This window comes from Brugia malayi (assembly GCF_000002995.4).
Source record: "Brugia malayi strain FR3 genome assembly, contig: Bm_v4_ChrX_scaffold_001, whole genome shotgun sequence".
NCBI classification, from domain to species: Eukaryota; Metazoa; Nematoda; class Chromadorea; order Rhabditida; family Onchocercidae; genus Brugia; species Brugia malayi.
In genome coordinates, this window is record NW_025062479.1 from 17,302,578 (window position 1) to 17,326,310 (window position 23,733).

At 29.8% G+C, this 23,733-nt stretch overlaps 4 protein-coding genes across 4 annotated transcripts; 2 read left to right on the forward strand and 2 right to left on the reverse strand.

The window, feature by feature from the left end:
• Positions 1–306: 306 nt before the first annotated feature.
• Positions 307–6,113, forward strand: Bma-let-355 (Uncharacterized protein; the record flags this gene model as incomplete). The annotated part of the gene is made up of 14 exons (XM_043075176.1): positions 307–366; positions 820–948; positions 1,358–1,480; positions 1,857–2,006; positions 2,200–2,298; positions 2,655–2,749; positions 2,907–3,072; positions 3,547–3,644; positions 3,969–4,158; positions 4,454–4,659; positions 4,761–4,974; positions 5,294–5,427; positions 5,635–5,817; positions 6,005–6,113. The coding sequence occupies 14 exons, from the start codon at positions 307–309 to the stop codon at positions 6,111–6,113; spliced, it is 1,956 nt and encodes a 651-aa protein (XP_042931110.1).
• Positions 6,114–7,212: 1,099 nt separating this feature from the next.
• Bm9531 (Uncharacterized protein) lies at positions 7,213–11,117 on the forward strand (the record flags this gene model as incomplete). The annotated part of the gene is made up of 9 exons (XM_001897925.2): positions 7,213–7,296; positions 7,374–7,661; positions 7,980–8,171; positions 8,633–8,845; positions 8,972–9,072; positions 9,210–9,300; positions 9,823–9,901; positions 10,250–10,512; positions 10,992–11,117. The coding sequence occupies 9 exons, from the start codon at positions 7,213–7,215 to the stop codon at positions 11,115–11,117; spliced, it is 1,437 nt and encodes a 478-aa protein (XP_001897960.2).
• Positions 11,118–12,054: 937 nt separating this feature from the next.
• Bm18030 (Uncharacterized protein) lies at positions 12,055–12,591 on the reverse strand (the record flags this gene model as incomplete). The annotated part of the gene is made up of 2 exons (XM_043075177.1): positions 12,055–12,223; positions 12,479–12,591. The coding sequence occupies 2 exons, from the start codon at positions 12,589–12,591 to the stop codon at positions 12,055–12,057; spliced, it is 282 nt and encodes a 93-aa protein (XP_042931111.1).
• A 6,010-nt stretch (positions 12,592–18,601) lies between these two features.
• On the reverse strand, positions 18,602–19,743 carry Bm2590 (Uncharacterized protein; the record flags this gene model as incomplete). Its single annotated transcript, XM_043075178.1, has 3 exons — positions 18,602–18,651; positions 18,925–19,153; positions 19,684–19,743. The coding sequence occupies 3 exons, from the start codon at positions 19,741–19,743 to the stop codon at positions 18,602–18,604; spliced, it is 339 nt and encodes a 112-aa protein (XP_042931112.1).
• Positions 19,744–23,733: the final 3,990 nt, after the last annotated feature.

Genomic DNA, 23,733 nt, shown 5'->3' on the forward strand with positions numbered 1-23,733 from the left:
CGATGGCAGTTTGAGCTCTACTTCAATAGTTGTTGAATATTTATATCATAAATGGATATCTCCCGTGCATGCTTCTCATCTCATTATATCATGCGGAATATATTTCTAGCCTACCATGAGTTTATGTTTTTCTCTGTTGCTCGTCGTCTCATAACTAGTCCTGTGTTATCGCTGTGGTCCCGTCATAGGTAATCACTTATTTAGCTGTAATTGTCCCGTCGTTGTAATTCTTACTTTTTCCTCAGAATTACGGTCGGCAGTCACTATTGAAGTACTTGGACGAAGTAATTGGATATAAACGAGATTATGAGCGGGAAGCGGTATAAACAAAATGCATGTAACATCGATCAGTGTCCTGTAGCTAAGGTTAACTTATGACTCTTCATTTCGTTAGGGTTATAAATAATTCATTTTCTTACGGCGTTTTTTAAATACTACCAAGTACAAATTTAAAAGTAATAGAGGAACTGATTAATAAGTAAGTTAGTTTTGACAAAGTATCACAAATGATTTGTAAGATTACATATCAGCATTTGTAGTGTCTGTTGGTTTCTAACTCAGAAGACGTGTTTAATGTCTGGATTATCGTATTAAGTATAGAATTGTAGAGTTTGGTACTTTAGCAATGAAGTTTTAGGAACAGAATTTTTTGGAAAGATTTTGCGTTTTTATTTAAACGGGATGCATGTCTGGTTAAAATCCTTCTTTCTGTGTCACCCATATGTCATCAGCTTATCTGTTGCTGATAATTTCATCTTGCTAAATAGTTCCAAACTGTCATTCGTAACTCTAATCTGAGAAAGAATTTTTGTTCTTCAGAAAAAATTTCGTCGCAAGGAATTACCAGTCGATGGTGTTCATTTACAGTTGGCGGAAGTGATAAGGCAAAATGGCATATCAGTCATTGTTGGTGAAACTGGAAGTGGTAAAAGTACACAGATTCCTCAGGTACGCACGATGTCTTTCTCTTTTGAATCTTTGTCTAAACCTGATTTGTTTTCAAAATCTTGCTGCTTGTCTTATTGTCCATGAAACTTGAATTTATTTTTTAGAAAGATATATTAAAATGTTGATAAATCTTTCAAAGAGAGAATTCCAAACCTATTTTACCTTTTTGTCTTGCAAATTATGCAAAGCAGTAAGAGGAGAATCCATAATTCCAAGTTGCAAGTTTCCCGCTACAAAATATGACATGTGACTACCTCATTTATTGCTTCATTTCATTACATTAAAGTGAATTTTGTCGAAAAACGATGACATTTCTTAGCTAATTTGTTGACCTTCTTCGTAAAGCTTATGCTCTCAGACTTGCAATATTTAAAATACACTACATTTTTTGCTAATCATAATTGTTCAGATTTGTTATAATGAAGGTTTGATCGGTAGTGGTCTTTTGGCTGTTACACAGCCACGCCGTGTTGCTGCAATAACACTTGCGAAACGTGTAGCTTTGGAAATGAATGCAAATCTTGGTGAAGTGGTAAAATTATTTTATACAAGTAATATTTATATTTGCAGAAATACAGTGGGTGTTGTTTGTTTAACAGCACAAAGCTAAAACATAAGCAAATGATTTAAAATATTTTTCAACAAATAGCAAAAAGTGAAAGAAACACTGGGATTGTAAAAGAAATATCGATCTGAACTATTATTAACTATCCTATACCATAGCTTTATTGAATACAATGTATTTGTATTACAAGTCGTGTGTTGGCGATACCAATATTATGTTTTAGAACACAATACAGATTTGCTAAAAGCGGAAGATTTGTTTAACTAAAATTAGTGAAAAATTAGTATTAACTGGTTAAAATTATGAAGTAACCAACGGGAACTTAGCAAAAGGTAAATTTCAGGTTGCCTATAAGGTGAGGTTTGAAAATACCACAAGTGATGAAACAAAGATTGTTTACGGTACCGATGGTATCTTTTTACGTGAAACATTTTATGATTCGTTACTCACACCTTATTCTATTGTAATTGTCGATGAAGCTCATGAACGTTCCGTTCATACAGATATCTTGTTATATTTGCTGAAGCTCTGTTATAAGCAGCGGTTAGGTACATCCAATCCATTAAAGTTGCGTTTTTTATTAGTTTATTTGATTACTGTTTCTTAATATATTCAGTTATTTGTAACTTAAAATAGTTTATCTCTAAGTTCTGAGGAATTGCGCAAATATCAATGTCTAATTTTAGGTTGTTATCATGTCAGCTACATTGGAAACTAATGTTTTTTCGGAATATTTTGACAATGCACCGGTATACATAGTACAAGGAAGAACCTATCCAGTCGAGGTAAGAGGCTAATTTATTATACTAAACTGTGAAAAGCTTTCGTTATTAAACATGTAGCAATCTCTCTTCACTATTTGAGAAGGAAAATGCAACCTGTAGAATATATATATATATGCAATTAAACTTACCAACTTCTGTACATATTAGCGTTGATTGAACACTAGTTGTTGCATGTAGGAAAATATAAGACATTATAATATAGAAAATTATTGTATGTTATGCATATAAAACATAGACATTAGATATATTAAGTAAAAGAAATGGCACCAGTTTTAGTTATGAATGAAATAAATTCATTGTTTAAGAAGAAAGTCTTCATTATTTTGCGCATATGAAATGCGATTTTTACTTTACAGATTTTTTATGCAAATTCATTGGATAAAAAAGATGATGATTATGTGTTCAATGTTTTGACAACGGTTTTGCAAATCCATCGTACTGAACCACTAAGGTGAATTCTTTCCGCAAGTGATTTCTTTAAAATCTAGTTGTGTCAGTTAATTTTTATACCAGATTAAAGTTTGGTAGTACTTTATGTTGTAATCTTTTATCTTTCTTTTCCACTTCTATCTGCTGCTTAATTTTAAGCTCTGAATTTTACTGTTCAGCTCCGATGTATTGGCATTTTTAACTGGACAGGAAGAAATTGAAACAGCATGTAAGAAAGTGCAGGAAGCTTCAAGACTTCTACCGGGTGATTTGGTAGCTCTCCCACTCTATGCGGGTCTCCCACCATCGGCACAAATGCGGGTTTTTGAACCAGCAGGCATACCAGTATGATTTTCAAGTCATTAAAATTTATTGTTTAATTAAGGTTGATTAGGGAGAGGGAAACAACAGTGTTTTAAATCATTATTGTAAATTTTATAGTTAGCTGTAGTTTTATTGTCTTGTAGTAAATCTTTTATATAATCGAATCAATCTACTTGATGCAAAAGGATGAGAATAACAAATAACACCAGCCGATGAACAAATGTATTAGATTTGGAGGAATCGATTTTGATGTTAATAATTTGTGTTTATGTCGAATAATGGTTGAAATAAATCCAATATTTAATGCTTTTGATTTCACAATGATATATATATATATATATATATATATATATATATACCATCCTTTGAGTAGCATACGCCAAATGTTATATCAAGCTTTTAAATAATTCACATCGTTAATGGATAAAATGAAAAAGAATTAAATAAGTTTTCAAAAACAAATTGAATTTGTTAAAATTCATTTTCTGCTTCCAGCACACACGCAAAGTTATTTTCGCTACAAATATAGCGGAAACATCCATTACTATACCAGGTGTGCGGATTATTGTTGACAGTGGAAAAATAAAAGTGAAGTAAGCCTCAATTGAAGCCCTTTATTTCTCTCTTTATTATTTTTTGTCTGCTTTAGAAGGATGTTATTTTTTTTATTCAAGCTAATATTGCATCACTATTTGTTTTTAAAGAACCATGCATGCAGATAGAGAAAAAGTGGGACTTCCACTGACCATAACTTATGGACATATCTATTTCAATTAGAGATGAATTCAAGTGCCGAAGGGTTCATATCAGTTTTCTTCTGGTTCATGAATTTTGTGATTCAAACTGAAATGAGTTTTTGTTTGTTTTCAAAATGTATTCATGGTAAAATTTTTTAAAGATTTGTCATGTCTGTTTAGAACCTTTCTTCCGGATCGTCATATCGATATTCTTCGTGTGGAAAATATTTCACAATGCTCAGCAACGCAGAGAGCTGGTCGTGCTGGACGTGAAGCACCGGGCAAATGTTATCGGCTTTATTCGGAAAAACATTTTCATTCATTATCCAAAATAACAGTTCCAGAAATTTTACGATCCAATTTATCTGTGGTAAAATTTAGCAAAAAAGTTCTTTTCAGAGACTGTGGAATAATTCGTGTGATGTATTTTTGCAGTTGAATCAAATGATTTGTTATAACTAAATGTTCTAAATTATTGGAGAATAATTCGGTATGATTGAAAGACAAAAGCCTTAAAATAACTTGTTATTTTTAAAGAAATTTTAATCCTTTGCGTAGGAACTATTCCTTGATGTCTGATAAAATTTAGTAATTAGAACAGTGGATTGAAGCTTTGCTTGAATTAAGATTTAGGTATATAGTTTTCTCTATTTTGTCCATTGCAGGTGCTACTCGAACTGTTACGTATTGGTTTACGACGAATAAAATCATTAGCTTTAATTTCAAATCCCAAAAAAGAAGGACTGGAAGCTGCTGAAAAACATCTTCGTCTGTTGGATGCAGTAAAGCAACCTGATGAAAAAGGGAGACTGAAACTTACTGAAATGGGTACAAGATTATCATCATTTCCGGTTGATCCAGCTTTTGCACGGTAAGTTACTGGTAACTGTTTCGAATTTTAATTTATTAATCCTCGAAATTTGCTGTCTTACTTTTTCCAATTTTTCAAAACTTATTTTTGTTGAATTTTAGTGCTCTGATAGCAGCTTCGCAGAATGGATGTTTGGAAGAAGTTCTGACAATTGTGGCATTTATGTCCATTGATTCCGTTTTCGTTAGTTCAGCTGTAGGTCATGAACGAACAAATTTATCAAAGCGTAAATTTGAAGCACCCGAAGGTGATCACTGCACCTTGCTGAACGTTTACCGAGGATATCGTTTAGCTCGGAAAGAGAAGAAGTTAGAGGTAATTCATGTATTCTTAAAGTTTCTCTTTTTTAATTTATTTCGATTCTCTATGTTTGTATGTTTTTTGATCTACTCGTGTGAACTTGGTCGAGTTATAATTCTTATGCCATTTAAGTCCATTCTTTAACTGTGTTAGTTTTCGTGATTGTCGGACATGGCATTTAATTTTTTAATCACATTCTCTGATGTTTGGACTGAGGTTTTAGTAACATGTGTATAGACGTTTAATGAAAACAAGTTTATTTTATTTGTATATGTCTTTCAAGTTATGTTTGATATTGTTTTACTGCTTTCTACTTATCCGGAATTTCGTTAAGGAATGGTGCGAAGCAAATCATGTCCATCAGCGATTACTTAATACTGTTTTCAAAATTCGAAGACAACTGCGCGATATTTGCCTAAAAAATTCACTGATTTTTCGTTCGTGCGGTACTGATACTGACAGACTCAGGTGATAACTGGTTTCAAATAACTGTAATACAGGAAAAAGATAAATATATTAGTTAATTGGATGGCCGAAAAAACTTGTTTTCAAAAAAAAGGAAAGAGAAGATAACTGAAGTTCTCAGAATATAAATAACATCAAGTTTAAAAAATTTGAGAGGAAAGAAGGAAGGAAAGGTCGAAAGCTTAAGCATGAATAATACTGTTATTTCAGGAAAACACTTTGTCAGGGTCTTTTCATGAATGCATGTGTTTATGAGAGATCACAGGACCGTTATAGTTTATTAATATCACCTGGAACCTCACTAAAAATTCATCCTTCCTCTTGTTTGTCTCGTTCTCGACCAACGGCCTTTATCTTTACTGATCTCGTTCGAACAAATGAGTTGTACGCTCGGTATGTTTTCTGTTTGCTCCTTGGTCTAATGGAAGTTATTTCTTGAAAGTGTTTCAAGGTTCCTCCTCTCTGAGAATAAGAATTGAATGGTTTGGTACATGCTTGGTTCCTCAAATTTTTTCATTTTCTTTTTTCATATTTTTCCTGTTTTTCAATATTCTTTACATTTGCATTTCCTTTCTTTTAGTGATATCACAGTGATTGATCTCGAGTGGGCCAAAGAGTTACTTGATTCAAAGAAGACGGTACTGAACATGTTTCGCGATGAAAGATTACATTCGGTGATTCATTCATAGAAAATGGAATGGCAACATTTGGTTATTTCTCTTACGGTCCCATTTAAAGCTAGAGCTATATACATTTTGAATTTCTTTAGTAAGCGTTTAGAAAATATAATTCCTGATTTCTGGCTTTTAAATTTATTCTTTGATATTATTTTATAAAATACCTCGATGACGAGATTTTTTTACGCCTGTGTTATTTGAAGTACTTTATTATATATATTTAAAAAAAGGACTCATTCGTATGCTGTTTGAATCACAAAAATTCCACAAAATTTTTAAGAAATAATTTGCTATTGAGTCAAGTTCGAAATATAGCCCAAGTTTTTAGTTTTTTTTAGAGAAATAATTTACTGTAGCCTGTTACAAATATGTAGATTATTTTTCTGTTGATGTCTTTTTATAATTTGTTCTTTGTTATTAATTTGTTTTGCTGTGTATCTTGTTGATGATGCTGGAATTCAACAAAAAAATTTTATACTGCCTCTGGCTGTAAAAATTCCTTAGAGAATTGTTTTTATAGTTTTGGTTGTTGTACGTTGCACTTGGTTTTCGTTAGGGGTAATCCTGTTTAATGATATATGCCTCTCAAACAGTCTATTTTGCTAATAACTTGGTTACGTATATTCGTGATACCATGCATATACAGTTCCATATAATTAGAACATAAAGGGGTTTTAATGCCGATGCGTATATTTTGTGAGCTTCGTAAGTTCTAATCTGCTTGAGTTGTAGAGATTTCGATTATACAAGACTTTCGTACTTTGTTATATTTTTTGGTTCTTGAAGCTGTTGTTTAATTTCATTTGGGGAAATTGGTCAAGTCTTTGATAAAAAACTTTCCACATATTTTTTCATTCGAAAAAGTTGATGAGAAAGAAAAAAGGGTAAAGGAAGTTTTTAATAGAAGAAAGTTGGCAGGGCAGCACGGCGATTCCCATGCAGTTATTCATACTGGTAGTGTAAATGCTGCAGTCTATGGTTTAACGTATTCAATGACATCACACACGATTATCTTTCATCTCTTTGGAACTACTATACTTTCGTCGAGAATTTGGTGTTATTCTTCACTTTGCTTAGAGTCTATTAAAACAACTTCCATTTGAGGTAGAAAATGAATCAGTGCTGGAGCAATGAAGCTCAAAAATTATCCCGAAATGTTGGCGAACAGTTCAAACAGGCTTTTGTTAACAATGAAGTACGTTGTTTACACTTCTTTCAACTCATATTGAATTGTGACTTGCTTTGCGAAAATTTCCATATTTTTATTTACAGCGTACCCAGTTCGATGCAGAAGTATTTCTATCCTTGTTTGACCAATATCTTAGAGAACCCAGTACTATTGATTGGACTAGAATGAAGCCATTAAGTTCGAAATTTCAAAGAAATTATGAATCACTACCGCACTGTTCTGGAAATGAGCTAGACAAGGTTGTGAAACATCTGTCAGTTATTAAGCTGAATGGTGGCTTGGGAACAACAATGGGTTGTGATGGCCCCAAGTCACTAATCGAAGTGCGTAAAGGGCTTACATTTCTCGATTTTGCCATTGGTCATGTACAGGTATTATTTCAACTGCATAGAAGCACCAGTGAGAATTTTCTCACAGAATGCTTTGAAGAATGTCCAGCTTAGTTATATAATTTTTTCCATGATAGTTCAAAGAAAAATTTAATGGAAATTGAAAATCTTGGATGCACAATTCATTGCAGTGGCAATTAAAGAATTTAATGAAAATTTGTCGATTTCTAAAAAAAAATTATTACTATCCATTTAGATTTGTATCCAAATAAAGTCTGTTGTTTTCGATTATTGACTTTGATTCTCTCATTTCCTCAAAACTTACTGATGGAAAGGAAACATTCAGTTCATCTTTTGCAGTACTTTAATAAAAGGAACAACAGTTCAGTGCCATTAGTTTTAATGAATAGTTTCAATACTGAAAAAGCAGTCTGTGAATATTTGGCTGATCGCAAGGTAAATCTGAAAACATTCCTACAGAGCAAATGTCCAAGGATTTTTGTGGAAAATTCAATGCCTGTCCCTTTCAAATATGGAAGTGAAAACGTTGAAGGGTAAGAGATTGTTTTCGTATTTGTTGTTCATTTTTTCGTGCTTCTCACTACTGATGATGAAAGATAACTATTAAAGCATTAAGTCTCATTTTATATTTAATACGATCAAATTATAATTTATTATCAAGATCATCATATGCGGCTGCCATGAAAAAAATCTGAACTACATCTGTCAGTAAATGATTTCTGCACGTTTAATGTTTCACTTGTGAATTATTAGTTATCAGGTGATAATATGTAAATAGGACATTGGACTAGAACTATTTTAATAAAAAGACAAACAAATTACTTTTGATGAATCAGTTTGATTTTTTTACCACTTATTAAATTTTCCGAATTATCTCTTATTCAGTTGGTGATGAGGGTTCATTATAGATCTAAAATTTTAAGCCAGAAATCATTTGCCTACTATATTTTGTGAAGTACAGTTAATTAATTCCTCTATAATTCGGTGTTTTCGGGTGGTATCCACCGGGTCACGGAAATATTTTCAAATCGATGCAATTTACGGGTGTTTTGGATGAGTTGCTCGCTCAGGGACGTGATATATGTTTCATCTCAAATATTGATAATACTGGTGCAACAATTGATTTGCGAATTGCTAAGCTAATGGTAGAGAGTGATTTGGAATATATTATGGAATGCACCGAAAAAACCAAAGTTGATAGGAAGGTTCACTTTTTGTTGGTCTTTGAGAGTTTCTCTTTTTGAAACGAAAATGTTGAATAGCGATTAACCCAAGCGCTATTATCATTTTTGTGATTGTAGATTAATATCTTCGTCAAACTTTCCCTTCAGGGAGGCACTTTGATTGAGATAAATGGATATATCATGCATTTGGAAATGCCACAAGTACCCAAAGATCATATCAATGACTTCTGCTCAACGGATATCTTCAAGTATATGATTATATATACATATAAAAGTTTCTACTAATCTATGCACTGTAGCACTGATTTTTATTGGTTTCCATTCTGTTATGTAAAATTAGATGTATTCCCTCCATCCTTAAGTCATAACTTTAAAAAAGTTTCAGAATCTTCAACACCAACAATATTTGGGTCAATTTACGGGCTGTAAAAAAAAAACTTGCTGAAATGAAAATGGAAATTATTGTCAACAGAAAGGTTTGAGGGTTTTTTTTTACTATTCTATCTTAATATTCAGTAAGTGTTTTGAAATTCTAATGGTTTCATGATTTCTTTTTTGTTATTTTTTAAGGGATCATTCATTTCGCGTTTTTATCATTTGTCCTTATAATAGTTGGACATTATTTGGATTCGGGAAGCTTAGGCATATCTATTTGCAAATATGGTCATGAAGTGAAGCCTAAACCTCCTATGTGGGCGGAATTGTCAGTGATTAGATATAGTTGAACACTAAACTAACTGTACATTCAATGAAAGATCGAAAAGCTGAAAAGTTGTCACTTGCTGATAATTAGAGTTGAAATGGTTTAGCAACCAACATCTTGCCTAGTTTGTTATCTATATATACGGCATGTATTGCTGATATGTATACTCTTTAAGTCGGTATTGTTGCTTACGTACCACTAGGAAGGGTACGCAATGACCAAGTTGTCCTCATTATCAATGTTGAAGTAAGCTGCTTCCCAATGCCATCAGCGATAAAGTGTATGGTTTTTGAAGATTCTCAGTACGGGCGAATTCGTCATTCAATTGGAAACGTCAGTAGGTGGTACCATTCGAAATTTCGACAAGGTGTTGAGTATGTGCTTTTTTGTTTTTGTTTTTTTTTTTTTTTTTTACTGTAACTAAAATTATCTGCAGTGGTGGTTTCCAATATAATACTAAGCCATTGGCTCTTTTTGATCCCAAATTCCTTATTATACCGCTCTTGGTTCTAGGCTCATTTGTATACTGAAAAGAAATGACAGGCTATTCTTACGCAAATTTATGTAATCTCTTAGTATTCATATTTGATCCATATTATCTCTCACCCTAAATCATGTATGTTTGATAATATTCCCTGAAACACTTTGTGTGGCTTATTATATCTTAGAACGATAATGGAGTGAAATTTCGCTTTCACATAATAAATTAACAACTTTTCCAGGTATTCAAGTGCCCCGTTCTCGCTTCCTTCCTGTCAAGAATACCCAGGACCTACTTGCTATCATGAGTGATTTATATGAAGTCAGAGAAGATTTTTCGCTGCAGTTTGTCAGAAAAGGCAAAGTTCCAGTCATCGAGCTGTCGAAATACTTCAGCAAGGTTTCCGAATTTCAAAAACGGTTTCGTGAAATTCCGCAATTACGACAATTAAAACGACTAAAAGTTGAGGGTGACGTGTATTTCGGACATCGTGTGGTGCTGAAAGTAAGTCTTCAGTTGTTTGCTGGGCGGTTGTTCTAAAGTGTGAGAAGCAACAGTAGATTAGAATAGCTTCTTTTGAAAAAAATCATGGCAAATCTTATTTGGGTAACCTATCGAGACGCAGGAGTAGTAGAATTGCATCATGCAACTGGAACTGTTATCTGGAATGGTTAGCTGGTGAGAGTTGTCGATGGCTGAAATAATTGTGAGTCTATTTCAGGAGGTCCTAGTTCCTAGACAGTTTCATTCTTAATGTTTTTAAACAGTGATATTGATGTCTTTGGTTTTTCGTTAATTTTGAACATTTATGTTTTTAAATTTCTGCTTGGATTCTTTTTTTTTTTTGAAAAGAACAACGAATTAGAATAATCACGATTTTATTTGTCTTTATTTTTCTTTTTATAATTTTTACACAGCTGATAATCAGTTATGACTTCTTTTGCGATTAGAGAAAATGGTCAACCCCTAGATCATTTTTTCAGGACAACGTAGAAATCGCTGCTGATCAAGGACAACAACTGGAAGTAGCCGAAGGCGAATGTTTGGAAAATATTAAATTGATACAGAAAGCACATTATGAGGTGCAGAGAATACCACTGGACCATTAGACCATTAAAAGTTAGTTGCTCCACCAAAAAAAAGTCTTCTTTTAGGTTTTCCTCACTTTTGAATATATCTAAAAAATAGGCAGAGGGGCAGGATGGTATCTAATTTTTGGCATTGTACAGTTGAATTGAGTTCATAAATCGGTGAGTTTCAGCCTTCACAATTGATGAGCTAAGGATTCAAGTTTATGATAAAGGATTAAATCTGAACAGTTAAAATCAGGAAGTTTGGCTGCCGAAACTTTGAAGCAAACAAATTATTAATTTGGAACTCATATTTAATTATAAATTGTAATACTTCTAACCGTGTAATTCAACTTCTTACTAATAATTATCCTCTTAATTATATTAATACCACTTTGTACTGTTGCTATTATTAGTGCTATTAATACCATTTTGTACTGTTGCTGTTATTAGTACTAATTATGTAATGTTTTACTATTAGAGTAATGCTTGGTGATTACGACTATAGAACTAGTTGTTGTTCGCTCCTCCAATTTTATCCATTAGCATTTTTTTTTCACTTGACTAATTTTTAATATCTCAAGTATTAATGAGTAACTATTTCGTGTCCTTTGCTTTTTGCTTTCAAAATCATAACCCTATAGTAATTGAGACAATTTTTATTGGGATACGTAATATTCATACTTACTGCTTGTAGCAAAAGCGAAATAGCTTTCAGTGGACATCAATGGCCGAATGATATAATGAATGCAAATGTTACTATTATATATACACTCTGATGGAAACAATTTTTAAAGAGCTTAAAGGGAAATTTTAGCATTCTTCCACTTTCCAAAATAAAAGACTAATAATTTATCAGAATACATGAAGATTTTTTCTTTTTTAATGGAAGTTGAAGATAAATTGAAAGTTAGTTCTGAGCTTCCAAGAAGGGCCAAAAACTTATAGAGCAAAAAAGACGAAATCAGTCGGGAAATTAACTGCGTCTTTTGGCTTCACTTTCCACTGAACGACCATCATCGAATGGTAGAAGGCATTGAACTGGTGAAAAAAAACAGTTCCGTAAATTGTTGCTTCGTTGTTTCTTTAAATGGATCAGTTTCAATTCTCTTGCAAATAGTGAAGATGGATCAATGTCAAATAATCTGTAAGACGTATAATTTGTTTCAAACAATGAATTTGCATGATAATTTAGGGAACTTTTATTTAGAGTCCTAAGAATTTTCAACTGAAGTGAAATTAGTCATAACTCGTATGAGTGGCGATATTCTCGTGAGCTCCCGCTTACCCTTCTTTTGAGTCTGGAATGTTCAAGTTTAATTTCGTTGGTGTTAATTTAAAAGGAGACAATTTTTCATTTTTTCTTGAATAAGGGACTTGATGGAATTAAAACAGCAGACCTGCCATGAATAATATGTGTTAAGAGTGTTGCATGATTGCAGATAGGAAAGCATAGCAGGAATACTGCTGATAGGAAAATTGGCGAAGTTTGTTTCCGTAAAGCAAGTACCATGCGAAAATGAATATATCATAGCTTGAGTAACAACCGCTCGCAGAAATCATATGAAAACTCTCGCCCACGTAACGTAAATAAGCACAAATGCACGTGAGTGCTTGTGAAATATACACAAATATGCTTCATTTAATGCGCTTATTCAATTGAAAAGATTACTGAAGCATCCCAGAAAAAGATTCGTTTACAGATTAATCTAAACTTCTGACTTCTTTTGGGAACTAGGATAGAATTATTTTCCATGGTTGATATGTACTATCTTTAAAAAACGCATAACGATTTTTTGAATTTTTAAATATCAAAGAGGCATAATTTCTAGCCCCAGCAAAACGAGCTCAACAATAAATTCAACAGTTTGAAATGACTGATTATCTATCAGCTCTTAACCATCAAAGTTTTATTTTATATGGAATAATCATAAGGTCTCCTCACTATCTAATTTAATCAAATTTTTAAAGTTCTCATTGTTCATAGTTTCACTCAAAGGTAAAAGTCTATATTTTAACGTTCTATGCGATCCTAAAAGAATGACGTATTTAGGTAACGCATTAACAAACTGTAGACTTTAGTAATGTTAAAAAAAACCATTTGGTATCCTTGGACGTGATTATTACAGTGTTTTTTAAGGGATAACGTTACTCCTTCGTACCATAGTCAACCGATTAGCTAGGTATTGTCTAAACGGTGCATTTATCGACTACCATTATATTATGATTTCGACTTATTTCCATCATGTTATTGCTACATGGAAGAAATCAATGTAAATTTTATGCTGAATATTTAAATTATTGTCCAAACAGGAAACAATATAGTAATCTTTTGCAGTGTTGTATTTATGAAGTGAAAATTATTTACAAATCATGAGCGCTATTATCAAATAATAATACTCTTTAAATACGAATAACTTTTCAAGGAAAGTTCATCTACAATTCTTTCACAAAGTTTTAAAGAAAACCTAAAAATAGACTATATTTGAAACTACTGATAAAAATGGAATTACTAATTAGAAAAGTAACATGAAGCGTAAAAGATTAGCAGCTGAAACTTGGCATTACAATAATTAATTACGGATGGATTACTTAACAACAGATGATAAATTGATTTGATTATCCACTACTTACGCTCAAATGGATCGATGTGTTAATTTACCGCTCTGCTTATATTTCTAAATAGTATCTCATCACTACTAATAAACCAAACTAAGAATAATTGCTTATACATCCATACCGTGCTTTAATTTCAGTGTGTTTACTGTGAAATAGGGTAAAATTAGCATTCGATCGAATTAACATTTAGCACCGATCTGAGTTGTAAACAAATTAACTGCAAAACATGGGTCATAAAAGCGCTCTTGAAGAGATATATAATATATAAACTGAAATTAATAAAACTGTAGTACGGAAAGACCCGAATTCGGTTCAGGAAATTACATGATTCGTTATTCGTAGATACTTTTATTTGTAGATAGATAGTGTTGCTAAGCTGTCAAATCGTCAGGTTAATTATTTGGAGAAGAGTGTGAGTCCACTTCAATGATTTGTTTTTTTTTTTTCACAGTTTCATGCTTCCGGAATTTTAAACATGACGTCATCCGCTATGCTACTCTAAATTCACTTTAACGGTATATCCAATTACTACCTCAATGCAAAAATATATCACAGATTTGTTGCTTTTGATAACTTTTAATATATCTGTTAATGTTTCACATGAAATATAAAGCTTAATTGGCAAAAACATAGAAATTTGATGCGGACGAATGTAACCTAAAATATTCATTTGAGATGAATTCTTCTTTACCTTGGTAGTTCGTTTTCTGTATTTAAGATGCTTAATTAAGAAGGAATAACCCTACTCCTTCTTCGAGAAGAAAAGAGAAAATGAGGAGTTAAGTCGTTCTGCAGACTTATTTCGTTTGGATAAAAAGCATGCATTTAAGCAGGCTGAGAAAAGATATCTGAACAGTTTTCAAGGTCATTTTGAATTAGAAAACATAATGTATCACAGGAAAAATCAGTCGATAAAGTACATTTCCGTTTTCCTTACTGTACAATTCTCTCTTAGTCTTTCTTAGATAAAAAAATATAATTCTGTCACCGCTTGTTTAGATACAAACTGAAGTTGTAAAGACCAAAAAGTTGGGTACCTTAGTCTTCTCACCACTCGTCTACGGACAGGATTTCCCTTCCTTCTCATTGGTATCTGATAAAACGAGTGCTTAGTCATATGAGGATATTTTGAGAGACCAATCTTGTAGTTGCATTTAATTTTAAAAATAGCAAACCTTACTTAAATGTTTTTGCAATGCAATAAATGTCACTGGAAAGGACTTCCACCTAACCTAACCTAAGTTGTTTAAAAGGACTCACTGAAACAAACAGAACAGAGTTCTGCAAACTTAGATCCATTAGGAATCGCCTGTTCGAAAATTCTAAGATTTTTCAACTCCGCTCTAAATAAGTCTACAACAGCAAAAAAAAGGAGGCGTGGGGCAGAATTTAAATCTGCATGACCAGTAAGCGAAGGAAAACTCAACGCAAAAGTCACCTTGAGAGATAATTTCACCGTCACTTTATGAAGATTTTTCGACCGCCTTATTTATGTAACAGTTAAAGCATAGCTCATATTTCCGGTGTTTAACAGAAACTGAGCAATGCTCATTGCAGCAAACCCCACCTTATTTTATATTTGTTAAAAGTGATGTCGCTCAACAGTGACAGGATGATGAAAGAGGTGAAAACAAAGAGCATCATTTTATTTTATACTGTTTATCCTGAAATGCACAATTTCACTGCAATTTTGTTTAGAATAACTACACTAATCGATGATACAACTAAAAATTCATTAAAGTTAAATATATGTTTGACAGGAACATGTTATTTTCCTACAGAATTTAAGACAATTATACAGTAATGTAAACTGATGAAAGTTCTATTTCTAGGCTCCAAATCACAACAGAAAACTAAAAATACAAACGACGAATCGCTCTGAAATTGAGAGCAAAGTTCAGACTGAATAGCTAACTCTGTCTAACCACCAAACCATGTCTTACTTAGAAATAGCTATCAGAGTTCCCTTGCAAATAAAATCCAATGAAAAAAAAAAAATCTGGAAGTGATTTCTTGGTGATCCTATTCAAGTTAAAAATTTTCTGGAAATCTATTCATTAAAATGAAGACCCAACATTCAATAATAAGATTCCATATCTCTGAAATTCTGCATTCCGGTAAACTATGGATTTGACAAATTTTTAGAAAAGATGTAGTAATTGAAAATTTGAATTTTTGTTGGAGAAACTTATATTCTATGCAAAATCTGATGCCTAAAATTAGTTCTTTAATCCAAACTCTTTTCTTCACTCGAATTATAGAAAGTTTGTGAAGCAAGAATGTACTGAAATATTTTTATAGTTTTGCGCAAAAATTTGTATAAATGCATGAGAAAATATAATGCACAACGCACAGAAATTTTACTAGAAAAGTGTGCTTTTTTTTTTTTTTCGGAAATGATATAAAAATAAACAAATTTTTACCGTCAAATTCTTCCAGTTTTTTAATGCAGGTAAGTATGTGAGTATACGATAAATTACTTGTTGTCATAGGTAGGTTGTCCGACTAACTCTTAAATTTACTAAAAAATTGAAACGTTAAAATTTTGCATATTTGAAAATTTTGATTGGATTTATAAAATGGCTGTATACTTTTGTTCAGTGGTAACGGTTCATTTTTATTAGGAGCATAAAAATGTAAGGCTGTTTTTCTATTATTAGGAGTATGACAATGTAATGCTGAATTTATACCTTGGTAAAATTAGGCTTTAAGCAAAATTTGCACTGTTTGCTATGCGTCGCGGATAATACTATTTCACTTACTGCAAAGTATGTGATTTTTTTTTTTCTAAATGTTAAAGTGTGTAGTAGAAGTAAACTGGTCTTTCTCCTTGATCTTGAGCAAATTCTAAATATTGAAGAAAGAACATTTTTGAAGTTGAGTGATTTAAATAAAAAATGATTTAAAGCAATTTTTTGAAATAACTTAAAAGTGGTTCATAGCAGTTCAGGAGTAATAAAAGAAGTAATCTTTCAGGTCGATAATTATAGTGGCATCTATATTTTTCGTCATAACTATTACTGTTATTATAATATGTTATTGTATACGACGAAAGTATTTTTTTATTTCAATTTTGCTTGTAAAATACCTAATATTTTAACAGAAACAAATTTTAATTGCTTTGTGTCTATGTTAATATTTTGGTAAATCAATTCAATTAATTCACACAAAATATTATACCAGTCAAACATCTTCCGATCTCAAACATCTCATTTACAGTATCCGTTCAATTTCAATTTTTCAATCAGCATCTTTTACAGTATTCTTTCGGCTACCGTATCATCTCCATAAGATATTTTCAAGTGCTAGTACAATCATGTTAAATTAGGTTTCCTTCGTGATCTCTGCTAGTTTCAGTCGAATTACAGCATAAAATTGCTTCATTAAGATTGCTATTCAAAAAAACACAAATTTTAATCGTAAATACATAGATATGATTACGATAACAATCCATCTACAATCTTTAAAAAAAAATTTCACACTTAAATAAGTAGTCGTAATCCCAAAACGTTCGTTTGCTCTCTGGTAATTTTTCATATCATTTCAAATTAAAATTTCTCATTTTTTTTTTTGATTTCAAATTTTTTCTATTTTTGTTTCAATTTATCTCTTAAATATTTTCAATTTTAATTAAGTCTTCAGCTATTCGCTACTATCATTTGACACATCTAATACACTATCAGCTCCTTCCATACCACAACAATCTGCACCACGGACAATTTCTTCAGTTATAACAAAGAAAACAACCGGAGAACAACTATGTCAGGTTTGTCTTGCTGTTGCCTCAAACGGATCGCATTATGGAGCAAAAACATGCGCTGCATGTGCTGTATTTTTCAGATTAACTTTTTTTTTTTTGCTAATAATAATTTAGCAAAATATAATTATTATTTTGTCCAATTTTTCTAAACAATTCAATTTTTTTTATTCGCCATATTTCATAATATCAATTTTTTGATTTCATATTCAATTTTCCTTTCTTTGTTCAAAATATTTGATTGTATCAGTTATAAATACTTAATGTTTTTAAATTTTAGCTTAATATTTTATTTTTCTTATACTTTGTCTTATTCATTTTTCTAAATTAACATCGCATACAGTAAGATGAAGTTACTATGCCTAGTGCTAGACTTTTGTATCATTTCAATTTCAATGACATATTGTCAAGTTTTAAATTGCTGTCTAATTTTAGAATTTCATTTTCGAAAATAATACTAATTTATTATTTGATCTTCATTATACTGAAGAAATTCAGAGCATTAATGTTTATTTCAGACGAACAGTTCGCGACGAAAAAAACTACATTTGCGAGCGATCACAGTGTTGCGATGTAAAGTTAAACTACGGTATGTACGATGAGAATGACGGTGATGATGATGATAATGTTTAATCACTATGACATATTTTTGAAATAATATTGTTAAAATAATTTTTTAATCAAATCTTAATTTTCCAAGTAATTTTTTTTTGAAGGGAGCACTGGCTATCGAAAGATATGCCGTAGCTGTCGCATGAAACGATGTCTTCATATTGGCATGCTTCCAGAAAGTAAGCAACTTTGTAAATAATTCAAATTTTTATATAATTTTTCAATTTTTCAATAATCCAAAAGTCATTACATTATTACCGTAGTTTTCGTGATAAAGGCAAAAAAAAGTAAACAAATGGATATCAAAAACCGGTAAAAAATTTTTGTTGTTAACAAACTAAAAAAGTAAACAAATGTCTAAATAATAATCAAAAAAAAAAGGTAGTTAAGAAAGGTAGTTATCTAGTAGCGAAAATCTCTAACTATTCGTTTGAATATTTAAATCAACATAAATTAAAGATTAAATGAATTTTTGAAAAGAAAATTTTTATACTTTTTATGTCACTCCCTTTTTCATATCTTTATTCCTCCTTCTTCATCGTTCTCTTCCTCCGCTCATACTAAAGTATATTTCGATCTGATTACCTAAATTATTTCAAGCTAAGTTTAGTTGTAATTTAAGAACAATTACGTTCGCTTAATTTTATTTATTTATTTATTTTATTTATTTATTAATTTTTTTTTGCTTTCAGATGTACAAAATAAAGGGCAGAGGAAAGAATATAATAGAATCAAATAATGTTATCATCAATAAAATCGAATAATGTTATCATTGATTGATTAATATGAATAAATACTAATTTATATCTCTCACGCATTTTTCATTTCAAATAAATGAAAAAAAGAAAGGAACCGTACCATTTAATACTGCTAAGATAGCAAGAGCTATGTCAATCCATGAAAAAGTTGATGCCCATTGATCAATTGGCTTCCAAGCTACGTGATACCAACGTAGCGAAGCCAAAATACTGTCAGTAATAGTTGCAAGATTCATAATTAGCATAATGCATAAGCCCAGACAATATATGAAAGCTGGCCAATACAAATGAAGTGTACGAAGCATAAATAAGCCAGATATTGAAACTATCTGAATAATGGAATAAATTGTATTAAGATTTTATTGTACTATTTCTTAATGATTAAATTTATCTTGAAAAAATACATAAATTTGTTATTTCAACTACAATATTAAACCATTTTTTTAAATTTCAGTTCTAGTATAACAAAAATTTTAAAAAGACAAAATTTTAACAACTTAAGGAAATTGTAAATTACACATAGTAGTTTTAACTGAAGAAAAAAGCTCTGTTTCATCAGTTTAATCTGAAATGTTACAAATTACCAAACGATATATTACTTTGATAACTGTAATTGCCCTGTTCTTAAATTTTCAAAATTATTTAAATTATAATTTATTTTATAAAATTCCAAAAGAAATTTTATTTTGAAAAATCGTTCAGAATTCTTTGTTAAAAAAATTTATTTCTCCCTATTTACAAGGCAATTAACAATTATAACAAAAGGGTATTTAACAAAATTCAAAAAAATTTTTCTAAGAAATTTTTTTTGTAAAACAAGAAAAAATTTAACACAAAAAGACGTAAAAAATTTGCTAACCAAATTGAGTAATGGAATCCATATATTAGTACCATCAGTACAGTTTACTTCATCATACATTATGCTATATTGTAATCCAAGGCAAAAGCAGAATATTCCGACGATAAATAATGTTGTAGCCAAGAAAAAATGGCCATAAATTAATCGGGTAAATATTGCCCATGGCTTTGTGGGAATATTTAGCAGTGAGCATGCATTAATTTTCTAATAAATAATGATAAATATTATTTATTTTGTAACAAACGTTAATAATAATTAATTTTCAAAAATTGCTTTATAGACAGAAAAAAGGGTAACAAAACATTTTTTCATTTTTACTATTTCATAAATGAAGAAAAAATGGAAGAAAACTTATGTGTTTTACACTTCATTTTAACATAATACTAGTTGCATCACTTAAATATAATAAAGAAAATGTTAATCAAATGAAATCAGTTGATTTTGATATATTTTTATATCAAAAAGAAATCAAAAAAAAAAAAAAAAAGTTAACGAAATTATTTACCTCATCAAGGCTAAGAGCAACATGCGTAAATTTATTATTCAAATTTTCAAACATTTTTCAATAAAATCGAATAATGTTATCATCAATTTGTTCTACATTTATCATAATTTTAACAAAAAATGTTACAAATTATCAAATGATATATTACTCTGATAACTGAAATAAATAAAATACTATTTTTTTTTTGAAATAAATATAATATTTTTAGGTTTTTATGTCAATTATAATTTGTTGTCTAAATTTTGAATTTTATTCCCTTTTTATGATATAATAATTAAGATAAAGCAATTTCATTTAAAGTTTTTCAAATGTGTTAAATGTCAATAAAATTACTCTAATCGTTAATTTTTTTGATAAATAATTTTTGTTGCAATTTCAATGAAAAAAAAAAAAACAAAAACAAAAGGAGATTCACAATAGAAGTTTCAATAAATTTCTTAACTTTATCTATTTCTGGTAAATTTTTTCCATTTTTACTTGAAAACTTTCGAATAAACTTATATGGTTGTTTAGACTGGATATTTTAATTATACAGTTAAAGCTTTAATTATACAATCAAAAATTAACTACAAAATTACCTGTGTTAATTTTATTTAATTTACTACGAATGATTGCATAAATTTATCAGTTTTAATATTTACAAACTAATTAATTAATCAGCTCTATTATCTCTAACATTATTAATGCCCTTATATTCATAAGCTTATTAGTTTTATCCACAAACTCATTTCAAAATATATTTAAAAAAAAATCGAAACCAAAAATTGCTTTAATGTTTTTTTGCGTTTGATAGAAAAGGAAAAAAAAATTGAAACTGAGATAGAAAGCATTGCAAAAATGCAATAATTGATAAGAAAAGAGAAATCAATTTAACTGTTTAATTTAATAATAACTGAGAATGATTCAGATGTTTTTGTTGTTGATAAAAATTTTGATACAAATATAATTAATCACAAAAATCAATTATTCCCCTATATTTTTACTCTTAAAAATATGCTTCTAATTATTATATCATCAAATTAATTAGCATTCCAAACTTATCAAATATATCAAAAAAATAACTAATCACTTTTAAGTGAACAAAGCAACAAAAACTACGTTGCATTATTCACCGGTTTTATTCTCTCACCTGAATTGCAACCTGAAAAATTCATCAGAAATATCAGCTGGAGTGCAGTCTGGAAATTTTACTGGAATATATGATTGCTCATTTTAGAACTATTCATGTTACCATTTAATCGGAATCAACACTTTAATCCATCTTAAATACGAAAACAATATTTTTAATAAGTAAACAGTTTGCAACAAATAAATGAAATGAATATTTTACAGTTTAAATTTTCAAATCGAACAATTTTCCTAGTTAATAAATTATCGTGGATTTTTATGTATAATAATAATAATAATTACCGCACAAACAATTTTATTTCTTATGAAAATAATTTTGTTTTTATTATTTTCCTCTTTTCTTTTCTAAGAAAACGCTAACTTTTTGTTAAAAATGAATAAATATTAGTGTTTTCTACTAGTAAATATTGCAAATAATATTCAAAAAATCAAAAAATGAAATTAAAATTAAAAAATTCTTTTTTCGTGACAAAGTATGGAACAAAAATTTTAACAAATATAAATGGAAGGATCGTGAAAATTAAGAAGTGAAAAAAAAAAAGAAGAATGAAAGCATTTTTAAATGCAAATGTAACTTTATTTTACTTTTGAGCACAATAAATAACAAAGTTAAAAAAGAATTCAAAAACAAATTGGGAAAAGTTGAAGAGAAAAGTGCAAAATAAATTTTTTCGAATTGCAAACGATTATAATATTTATATTCAATTTATTGATGAAAAAAAAAAAAATGTCAAACTGAAGAATTTTTTGAATGCAGGAATGAAATGAAATAAAAGAAACTATCAACATGCATACCCAATTACATTACTCTGACAATTGAATAAGCTTTTATAAAAAATAAAAAAAAAAAAAAAAAGGAAATAACTTCTCAGTTATTCAGTGATAATTTCTTCAACGATAATTTGTGTTCTATAAGTAATTTCTGTTTTCTTTGCTAGGAAGCATGATTAATATAAAAAATAAATGTAACAAAATTCTAACCTAAAAAGTAATTTCAGTGTTGTTTGAATATTAAAATACTATTTCCTACAACGAAAAAAAAGGTCCGCTAGTGTTTTTATTTAATGAAACATCAGAATATTTTAGAGAAAAGATAGAGGAAGATAATATGATACCTTTTTCAAATCAATAAGAAGTAATGAAAAATTGGTTCTTTTGATTAAAAATTTAAAAGTTGAAAAAAAGGCAAATAACTGTTCTTTACTATTATGCTACAAAAGTCTTAGAAAAATTGTGAAGGTTCAATTTATATGCTATTGTCAAATTTTACATTTTTTGAGTGCTGAAATTATCTGATAAATTTTAAAAGTGCAAAAGCGTCAATAGCTGCAACTATCTGTGCACACATTCAAAACTAAATTTTTTAACCTTTTTTCTTCTCGTTGAATTGTAACAAAACAAAAAAATGGAAAAAATTTCAAACTAAAAATCTGGCAATAATCTTTTTCCACATTTTCTTGAAAACATTTAGAAACTAACTAATATTTTCCTTCTTATCATTATTAACTCTTTGTTTATTATAATCGTTACCATTACTATTGTTACTATCACCATTGCAATAACTAAAGATTGAATAAGGGAAAAAAGCAAAGAGAATGTTAAAAGAAAATATTGAAATTACCATTAATTATTATATATCAATAAAATAGACGCAGCGCTTATAGTAGTGATGGTGAATGAATAATGATAATAACTTAACTAAAAAAAAATTGTAAGAATTTTTAATTTCAGAATTTTTCATTTTTACTAACTTAAATTTAATATATATAGCACAAATTAAGCATCCGTTTCATTAATTGGGTAATTTGAAGCTTAATTAGATAAGTTTAAAATTAACAGTCATGCTAATAAATTTCATAAGCAAAATTTTGTTTCGGTTTTATTTAACAGGGTTTTTTCAACAAATTTTCCCATAATTTTGCTTGATAAAATTAATTGGCTAGGAAATTTATTCATATTGATTGGTTAGTAAAGGAAAGAGAGAAAACAAATAAAATCCAACATGGAATTTGTTGAAATAATTTTCTTAATTCTTATGAAAATGGAATTTTGAAATATTGAATGTGAATTCAAGAAATTTCAATAATGACATATTATTTGTCATAAAATATAAAAGAAAAAACAAATTGGAAGAAAAATTGCATTTGAAAAACGAGCAAGCAAAATGGAATGTTGTTGCTCAGAAAATTTTTGAAAGAAATTCATTTGCTTTCATGTTTTTAGATAAAATGAAATTGAGATGAAAATAAAGGTAGAAATAAAAGTGAAATAAAAGAGAATGATGGATGAAATGAAATGGAAATGAGACAAAATGGAGAGCAAAAAAATGAAATAACTGTAAAATAGTTTTTAGCAAACTATTAAATCAAATAATGGCAAATTGGCAGTGTGTTATTTCAGATTTATTGTTTAGCACA